The sequence below is a fragment of the Polypterus senegalus genome, chromosome 10, assembly GCF_016835505.1.
Source record: "Polypterus senegalus isolate Bchr_013 chromosome 10, ASM1683550v1, whole genome shotgun sequence".
NCBI classification, from domain to species: domain Eukaryota; kingdom Metazoa; phylum Chordata; class Cladistia; order Polypteriformes; family Polypteridae; genus Polypterus; species Polypterus senegalus.
Window position 1 is genome coordinate 5,032,320 of NC_053163.1, and position 10,015 is coordinate 5,042,334.

General features: G+C 40.8%; 1 protein-coding gene across 1 annotated transcript in view; it reads left to right on the forward strand.

The window, feature by feature from the left end:
* fus (FUS RNA binding protein) overlaps positions 1-8,788 on the forward strand; it is a 9,781-nt gene extending 993 nt beyond the window's left edge. The window contains exons 2-15 of the mRNA XM_039764678.1: positions 784-848; positions 1,420-1,580; positions 2,147-2,309; positions 2,393-2,580; positions 2,712-2,904; positions 5,009-5,043; positions 6,425-6,460; positions 6,561-6,670; positions 6,778-6,907; positions 7,038-7,152; positions 7,446-7,550; positions 8,170-8,267; positions 8,356-8,497; positions 8,583-8,788. Of these exons, the coding sequence (XP_039620612.1) occupies positions 784-848; positions 1,420-1,580; positions 2,147-2,309; positions 2,393-2,580; positions 2,712-2,904; positions 5,009-5,043; positions 6,425-6,460; positions 6,561-6,670; positions 6,778-6,907; positions 7,038-7,152; positions 7,446-7,550; positions 8,170-8,267; positions 8,356-8,497; positions 8,583-8,622 (1,581 nt within the window). The 3' untranslated portion in view covers positions 8,623-8,788. The remainder of the gene's footprint in view (positions 1-783; positions 849-1,419; positions 1,581-2,146; positions 2,310-2,392; positions 2,581-2,711; positions 2,905-5,008; positions 5,044-6,424; positions 6,461-6,560; positions 6,671-6,777; positions 6,908-7,037; positions 7,153-7,445; positions 7,551-8,169; positions 8,268-8,355; positions 8,498-8,582) is intronic.
* Positions 8,789-10,015: the final 1,227 nt, after the last annotated feature.

The following is a 10,015-nucleotide window of genomic DNA, read 5'->3' on the forward strand; positions in this document are numbered from 1 at the left end:
TTTATATCGACCGTCATAATTGAGTTTTAATTTACAAAGAAACGCGTTATTTAAGTGCAAGTAAATTAATTTTTAAGTAATACATCAGCCCCCCCCTCACCACGCTTTTTTCGCCACCTCAGTTTTAGTGCTGCCGCCATCTTGTCTCACTGAGCTCCCATCGTCCGTCTGACCTGTATAGAATTGATTTTTCTTTGTAACCGTCAGTTTCTTTTCCTTTTCTTAGTACAGGAATTTTTTTAAAACTCGGTAAAAGCTTTGCATTTGAAGCCTATTTTGATAATTGGGGTTTGTGGAGTCGGTTGGCCGTAGTCTTTCCGGCGTTACTAGTTTCATAAAATGGAGGTTGTAATTGTGACGCCGATGCTCTGTACCGGACACACGCATTTGTTTTTAGTTCTGGTTAATTGAGTCTTCACTCCCATGTAGTAACATTGCTGAAATTAACAGAGAAGTATAATTAGCTAGAGCATACACGGTTGTAATTTTTACGATATGTAATTTCTTCAGTCCGGTTTTTTTTTTTCTCGAATTAACGGCCTTGTGATGCTTGGCCCCATTTGATCTGTCCGGGCGCCAAGTATGTTAAGCTGCTTGAGGGATCGTTAATATAGTCACTTAAATGGCTTATACACTCTCGACAAAGAATGGCACGTGTGGTGCACCGATCAGGCCGGCTTTCCGCCTGTACGCCATTTTGAATCGCCCATCAAGGTGAAACGGTTAACTAACAACTGCGTGATTTCAGAAATTGGGTTAATGGTTAAGCATATTATTGTATAGCTTTGGAAACCGCTCAATTTTTTTTTTTTTCCCTCCACAGATTATTCCCAGACTGCGGCCCAAGGGTAAGTTCATTGATTCGTTTTAACATTTATTATATGTAGTACGTTTTTTATCTGAAGGTCCTAGTAAAGAATGTGATTCTAGCATGTATCTCGATTGTCCATCTCTGATCCTGGAGGGCCTTTAGTGACTCGATTTCCTTTCGTCGCCCTTTTTTCCGGCTGCTGCCATTATCTGACTCTGCTTCGGGGTAGACAAGCTCCCTTGAATAAAGGTCTCTGCCAAACAATGGCGGTAAACGGGCCAAAACCTGGCCAGTATTCGACTACGAATAAACCTAGAAGTTTTAAATTGCAAGTCCAGTTAAGATGAAGGCAGAAACAAAATTGCTAAGAAAATGGTTAGAATGAAAGCCTGCAGTCAGTGTGGCCCAACGGGTTCAGTTGGATGCTACTGATGTATGACTGTCTATGTGCTCTAAGCCAGAGCGGCCACAAGGCTAACATGCTAGTCTAATTTAAGGTTGCACATATATATATATATATATATATATATATATATATATATATATATATATATCCTTCAAAAGATTGGTTTAGTTTTCTTACCCAGCATGTTTATTGTGATTAACAGGTATGGGGCTTATGGAGCTCAACCCAGCCAGGGCTATAGCCAGCCTGCCACACAACCTTACAGCCAGCAGAGTTACGGAAGTTATGGACAGTCCACTGATACCAATGCTGCAGCCTACAGTCAAGGTGGATATGGGTCATCTTATGGTCAGACTCAGCCAGGTAAGCTGAGATGCACTAACCATTTTGAGGATATAAGTCTGTTAAAGGAATGTTCCACCCATATTCTTTCTACCTGTCATATGTAATGCTGTCCAAGGAAATTTTTTAATTTTCTCTTCTCATGAAGAATGTTTTCTTGAGGTGATCCTTTCTAATGCAAAATGGTATTGAGAAATTGTAATTTGCAAAAAAAATTGCAACAAGTATCCAATAGTTGGAAATTTATAGTAGAGAGTAATGGGGATTGGGCATTTTTGTAATGCTGTGCTTTTGAAATTTTGAGACGGGACTATTGCCAGTGGATGAGGAATAGAGGCTAATTGGCAAAGTGGCACTAGTCCCTAGGTTTAGGGCATGACTTGGCACAGGCTGTTGGATGTAAGCATTAAAACGAGCATCAAGTGTTCCCAAAATGAAGTGAATTGAAAGCAGTCTGTCAATTGTAGCTATAGGCAAGTTTGGTCTTGAGAAAACTGCAGCTTATAAAGTATTTGCAAAAAGCTGTGCTTTAAATGATTTAATGAATCTGTTAGAATGACTTAGGATTTCTGGTTCATTTTCTGTAGGAGGTTACGGTGCTCAACCTACATCTCAAGGCTATAGCCAATCTAGCCAGGCATATGGTTCCACAGGTTATGGTAGCAGCCAAGCTCCTCAGAGTGCTTATGGACAACAGTCTTCTTACCCAGGATATGGACAGCAGCCACCCACTGCTACTTCAACTGCTAGGTAAGTAGGGTTTTTTTTTTTTCCTTTCAAAACTCCTCTGTCCAAATACTAGTTTAACCTAAATTTAAAATTCCTTTTTATAGCTATGGTAGCAGTTCTCAAACCTCTACATATGGACAGCCTCCAAGCCAAGGTGGTTATGGGCAGCAAGGAGGTTATGGTGGCCAACAGCAGCCTCAGCAGGGAGCACCATACAGCCAGCCTCCCAGTTACAACACACCACCTCCTCCCCAGAGCTATAACCAACAAAGTCAGTACAGTCAAGGAGGAGGTAAGTGTCGTTGAAGTTTCCCCATTGACATTTTGATTTTTGAATGATGTTTTTTTGTTTTAATGACTTTGAGTGCTTTTAGCAGGTATTTTCTTTTTCAGAAAGATTAACAGCTCGCCTTTTGTCTGCAGCTGGATATGGCCAAGACCCACCCCAAATGGGGGGCGGAGGAGGAGGTGGTGGTGGGTTCGGAGGTCAGGATTCCAGTGGATATGGAGGTCAGGATAACCGTGGACGTGGCAGAGGAGGTGGTGGTGGTGGATTTGGTGGCAGAGGTTTTGATCGTGGTGGCAGAGGTGGACCCCGTGGCAGAGGCGGCATGGGGTAGGTATTTTAAAAGTTTCAGTTGAGTGGCATACTTGTCAGTCTGAGGTGGCTTTTTCTCTCTGGCGGGCCAGCATGTTGCTTCAGTGCCAGCGTGTATTGGCCAACTCGGAGGTTGATTTGAAACCTTGTAGTATTGATTTCCTTGATTTGTGAGGTGATACTATGCACAATTGCTACTTTTTCCACCATCCTGGAGTTCCAACTATTTCTAGATCTTGCACGTAATTTGTTTGTTGCATAGTGTTCAATGTTAATTGCTGGAAGAAGCCAAAAGCAGCAGAAATCAATTATCTTGCTGATAGCAATATGACAAAGCTGTGTGTTCAGAATATGCACTGTAATCTGCAGAAAGACAAAGCTTTGTGGTTTCATATTTTGACTAAATGGTTTGGTATTCCCCATCTTTCAGTTTACACCTATGATCTTTATCTGGCAGGCCAGACCCCAGATTCAAAGATGACTGGGGTTTTTGCCATTTGTAATGGCACAGGTTTTCACATTGCATTTGATCATATGGGGTAGCCTATGAGGTCACATGGTTAACAAGTCAAAGTGTGGTGGACTTTTGTTTTTTTTTTTCCCCCCCTATGAAGTGAATTCATCTGCAGAGTGATGGTTTTCAAGTGGACATTCTTCAACATAGCAAGAAGTGGAGTTGTAATTCAAAATGAGCTTTGAAAGCACAAAGGATGTGTGTAATATTGGGCTTTAAGCTGCTCTGTTTGGTGTTGGCCTTAAAATGATCCAGACCGCCTAGCCTTGCAGTAAATGTGAGCTTCATATTTTTTTTTCTGAAGAAGTTCTCTCAAAGCATGAGAAACTTGAGTGGATTGGCAAAAGGTGAAACATTTAAGTGTGCAAAACAAAAAAATGATGCTAGGAAAAAAGGACACAAGGGCATCTTACTGACTTGGTCAACTTGGCACGAAAGCCACATTTTCAAGCTGTTCATTGTGCTCTGCTCTTGGGGTGTATACAGGCAAATGTACTTTGAATGGTTACAAATTACTGTACATCCCTCCAGAGACCTTGGTGAAAAACTGAATTTTACTGACTTGTAGTGTTACAGAAAAATATGGCTTGGACAGTAGAACTGTTGGGTTTAAATGGTGGTATCAAATCTATGGGGGGTGGGGGGCAGCTGGTAAATGTCAACTGAAGTGTGTGTTTTTTTTTGACTAAAACAAATGGATTTGAATTCCGATTTGCTTAATATGGTCATTTTTGCATCTTTCATAAAATGAGATGTCTATGGGTCCTGTTTTGATCTTTGCAATATCTGCCAGAACCCTTAAAACAATGGTATAGTTAGCTTTACTTAATTTTACTTGTGTAGTTGTGCTTTTTAAAGCTTAGGTAAGTATTGCTGTGAAACGTGTTGACTTTTTTTTGCTTGGTCATTTTACTGATTTTCATTTGAATTTTTATAAACTCTACATTTTGTGTCGCAGGTTTTCAGGTTCAAATCACATCAAGGTTACTTCTGCGTCTTCTGTAAACGACCTCACTCAAGATATTAAAAGGCTGTTGGGCTAATTGAGGTCGTTGAGCGCTGTATCACAACTTTAGAAAAACGTCACTATATTCGTATATTTGGTTAGCTTGTTGGCACAAATGGACAATCCATAAACCTCTCATAGTTGTTTGGAGTGCCTCATTGAAATACAGCATATGTGCTATAAGTTTTGTAAAATGGGAGTTTGGGGGGTTATGGTTAGTGACCAAACGGATGCTTGCATCAAATCAGTAAACGGACACTCCGTTCTAATTAGATCCTGTAGTTGTGTACAGTGTTCTTCATATCCTGAAGTTTAGTGACAGTTCTCTAGGCTGTCATTGTCCATGTAAAGCCAAGTCCCTAATCAGGCCCGCATTAAGAGCAGTTCTCTGCAAATGCAGGAATGGCACTTGTATATAACTTACTCCAGAGTTGCAGTTGTATAGCTCTGGTGACTTGGAGAGAGTGGGTTGGGGTTTAGATGGATGTTCTGATGTCTTCAGTGATTGGAGCCGGTTGATGTGTAACTGCTTCCAGCCGAGCTCATCGTGCAATGAGAAAACGACTCAAGCTTCAATACCTTTTTGATTTGTCTTCCTTCAGAGGTGGTGACCGAGGTGGCTTCAATAAATTTGGTGGTAAGTGATGAGTTGAAACTCAAAACCCCACACATTACTCTTTTGGGGGGGATGGGGTGGGAAGTTTTTAAGAGTTACTGCTGGGTGGGTATTGGGAATATTCTGACCTGTCCAGTCACCATTATCAGATATAACCTATGGGAGTTTTGAGTTTTATAAATGCTACAGGCCAAGCCTTTTTATTAGTGCATAGTGTCTGGTCTTAACATGGTTTTCTTAAATTCACCTTTGTTACCTGCATGGGGTCAATATGTGTGGTAAACCACAGATACAGCTTCATTTTGGTACACATTTGTATTTGATGCATAATTTAGTGTACTCGTATGGGTCCCAGTTAAGACTAATGTGTCACTGTCTTTGGTACAAGATGTACACTTGAGCTGAGCACACATAACCGGTGCAGGTCTTTTAAGGGTTTTAAGTGAGTTCATAAAAATTGGTGAATAAGTAATGGACATCCCATGGGTTACTGAAAAGGGTCTGGCATATGAGTGTATTCTATGCAAATGTCCAGTGTTGGGTTAGTGCATGCATGGGTTTGGATGGGAGGCAGCTTGATGTAACAAGACCATTGGATGTAGAGTCCATCAGGTAAAATGGTTCCTTTACAAGGTAAGTAATGGTTGTCGGGGAAGGCTTTATAACAACCCCCATTGAGGGGGCGATGTTGATAGCAAAAAGCACATTTGTCAAAGGTTCATTGACGACTTGTATTAAGAGAGAGTTAAAATGGATGGTTGTTTTAGCTTAAGTTAAAAGGTGGTTTATTCAGACTGCTGGCCTAAATACAACAAACTCGCAAGAGGTTCAAGCCTTTGGTTCCTAATTCACACGGGTTCATCTAGTATCTTGCTATAATGGTGAAAGTTTACTTGCCCAGTTCCCATAAAAGAGCGGGATGCTAGACTGACTTTGTATAGTTGAGTGTAAGTTGGATACAGTTTATTTAAAAAAAAAAAAAAAGGTATGTCAAAGACAAATTGTGGTTCCTACAAAGATGGTTTTTAAAGGTTGTGTGACAAAGGCTGCTGGAAGTACCAGCTAAATGGGAGTTGGGGGTGTTTGCTACAATACATTTTGTTTAAATATGATGAAACCGCCCTTTGGGTTAGCTGAACACTCACTACTGGTACTTGGTGTCTTGGCTACCTGTATTTGAATGAGAGTAGATAGGTTTAAAATGACTGGTTTTCATGGATGCATGTAACAAGTGTATTTAATGTCAACTCTGCTTTAAAATGTATTGAGGCCTACTATTTGATAAACTGGTTTAAGGGTGGGATACCAACACTGGGTTTTGTGCCCTCTAATTTTTTTTTTTGGTCCGGTTTTTGATATCTTACTAAAGTTGCTCTTTTTTTCTTTGTCCTTTTTCTTGAAGGACCCAGAGATCAGGGACCAGGGGGTCCTAATACAAGTAAGTTTTGTGGTGGTGTGTGCTCTGTGTAGGTTTTGGCCAGTTGACTTTCCCTTTGCCTTGTTTACCTAATGTCTTCCCTTTTTTTTTTTAAAAAAAGTGCCAGACCAGGACAATTCTGACAACAACACAATCTTTGTGCAAGGATTGGGCGATGACTACACTGTTGAGTCTGTAGCAGACTTCTTCAAACAAATTGGAATTATCAAGGTAATATGTTCTTCAGTATGTGACTGGCCTTGCACAGCTAGTGATGTGATTTAATGTATGAGGACAAGCAAAATTTTAATGCAAGACTGACCATCTAACCCTAATAGATAAACAAGAAGACTGGCCTGCCCATGATCAACCTTTACACAGACCGTGAAACGGGCAAGTTGAAAGGAGAAGCCACAGTGTCATTTGATGATCCACCCTCTGCAAAGGCTGCCATTGATTGGTTTGATGGTATGTGCAAGTTTGATTTCATATTCCTCCCTGTCTGTAGGGGAAAAATGACCGGAAATTGAGCAGATAGCGAAGTACTCTTGTTTGACATTGATATGGATAATAAAATGATGCATTCTTGATTGTGTAGGAAAGGAGTTCAATGGAAACCCTATCAAAGTTTCATTTGCAACACGACGGGCTGACTTTGGCCGAGGTGGTGGCAATATGCGAGGTGGTCGTGGAAGAGGTGGTAAGCAGAGGGAGTTTTGAGACTGTAATGTTTTGTAGTATTTTTCACTTATCCTGTTGCCCATTAGTTATCTCTAGAACATAGTTTAGTGGTTTATAGTTTTGGTGTGGTTGGGATTGGGAGAAAGCTGGGCCTAAAACATTTTCTTGGCTTTGTGGTAATCCTCATCCTAGCCAGAGACGAGATTTCAGGAATGTAAGATTCTGTAATGGGGCACAAGCTTTTGAGGGACATTTACACACAAGACCATGTGTATAATTGTGTAATGAAATTTCAAGGTGGTTTTGTTTTTTACTTAAACTGAAGGTCCAATGGGCGCGGTGGATACGGTGGAGGCGGGCGTGGAGGTGGATATCCCAGCAGCAATGGAGGTAGCCAGCAAAGGGCTGGTGATTGGAAGTGTGCTAATCCGTAAGTATAACCTGAGATTTGTGTACTCTTGAGATTAGGATCTACAATCTTATTGGGTGGGCTACTACAGTGGATTAAAGGGGTGTTTTTTTTTTGTAATCAGTGGAGTATGCTTGTAATGATCCATGAATAAGTCCCACTTCTATAACACCTTGCTGCCAGTGTGGCTTTTTTGGTGCTTTATAAGCAAATTTATGCACATTAGTACTTGGCTTTTTAGGAGCGGTAACCAATTGCTGTTTAAGTGACTCTAAAATCGTCCCCTTTTTAAACCATTTTTCTTGGTAGCCATTTTAGATCCTACCAAATACTATCCTTTACAAGTTAAATGATGAATATTAAGTGACTTTTAGCGCAACTAAAACCATTAGCATTCATCTTTAACACAATGTAGGAGCCAGTTGTAACCCTACTGTCCTGCCATGTAAGCAGGAAGGCTAGGCCCTCCTTTGCATTGCTATGTGAGTATTTTTAAAATGCTCAAGCCAAGGGTTATTACTTGCATGCCATTTTTCTCTCTGGGAAGTGTCTGTAAATGCTTTGTTTGGTGGGATTCAAATGATTGTGAACTGTTGAGGTGTAATTTATGAACTTTTAACAATTTTTCTTTCCATCCTAGTGTGTGTGGTAACCTAAACTTCTCTTGGAGAAATGAATGTAACCAATGCAAGGCTCCTAAACCAGAGGGTGCAGGAGGCCCCCCACCCATGGGTGGAGGTAAGTCCTGGGAATTTTTTTTTTTTTTAAGAGCACCCTGACCAAGGGCTTCCTTTTTGCAGTTTTAACAAATTTCCTCTACTCACAGGTGGTTATGGTGGAGATCGTGGTGGCCGTGGTGGTGGTTTTGACCGTGGTGGATTCAGAGGCAGAAGTGGAGATAGGGGAGGTTTCCGTGGTGGAAGAGGAGGAGACCGTGGAGGCTTTGGCCCAGGAAAGATGGATTCTAGGTAAGTGAGCTGAGCTTTTGTGAAATTCCACTGTTTCTCCATTGACAATTTAATCCCCGCTTAACTTTCTGTCCTTTCTCTGCAGGGGTGAACACAGGCAGGACCGCAGAGAGAGACCTTATTAAATATTGTACAGATGTGACGGGACCATTTTGTGTTTGTGTTTATTTTTTTTGTTTTTTTTTTTTTAAACTTGTTTTTAAGTTCTGTGTTTTATGTAGGAATAGGTTTGTACCAGCAATTTTATCCAAATGTATTTGATTTTGTCCATTAAAACACATAGAAAACCCATATGCTTTAGGTTGTATTTCTTTCCACTGATCGTAATGGGTTTAGGATGAGATGTTCTGCTCATAGATAAACCTCTTTGATAACCTAATGACCTTTGATAACCTAATGGGCTCTAAGGTGCTGTTCATAGTCTAGCACACCTAAACAATCTGAAACCCATTCAGATTTGAAGATCGCAGAAGTTGTATGTCTCTTGGCGCTAGGCCCAGGTAGAAGGGTCAGGTCAGTCTTTCAGATTAATTTTCTGTTTAAGTGAGTATTGATTCTTAGTCTCAAGATTGGTCTTGTGGTTTTCTGTCCTGCTCACTGTGTCTATTTTATCCGGTTTTGGTGTCTGATCCAGCAGATGTTGCTAAAGTGCCTTGTTAGTACTTTCTACAACGAGAGGGCAGGTAGTTCAAAGCTTGTTTAATTAGCCTCCCACCTATAAATATCACACTTGTCCATAAAGATGAGCGGGTGGCATGGTCCGTTACGACGGCCGGTTCTTTTATGGTCCGTCCATCCAATTTCACTGTCGGCAGGTATTGGCAGTAGATCACTTTAAGATGCTTTTTGTCTGAGGAGGAAGTGTGAAGATGTTTGACAACTGAAGAGAAGAACTCTGAGAATTTTAGAAAGGGTCTTCCTGCTCGATCGTTAATTTGGGCTTGTTTGCGATTTTTAACTGTCCAATAGGGAAATTTGACAAATGCTTGAAGGGTTTCATCTGCATGGAGATTCATAACCTGTGAAGAGGTTACCGAGTGACACATTTCAGAAGCCCTATTTGAGTAGATTTGCAAAATCTGAATGTGTTCATAAAGTTGATGCCATTGGTTTGTATTTTAATCAAGAAGGCCCCTCATGATGTGCTGATACAAGTTAAATTGCTGTGAATTCTGGAGTCTTCTGAAAATTTAAAATCTTATTCCCCTTAATGCTGATAACTCTTTTGATTACTAATGCCATTCCTCACTTGTGCTGATGTCACTAACAAGTTTGTCACATTAATGTTCTCTAGGCCTGATTTTTAAAAACGGGCCACCACTTCAAATGTATCCATGCCTGCTGATTCGGCTTCCTTATCTAATTGGAACATTACTACAGAGACAAAAGTCAAGGTGCAGTAAAGAGAAGAGTGGCAGTTGGCCGTGAGGGCTATTGGGACTACCTGTGAGGAGCGCCTCGCATTTCTGATGTTTTTGTGGCTTTTACTGTCTTGATGGGTTCAGTGTTGTCGTTTTG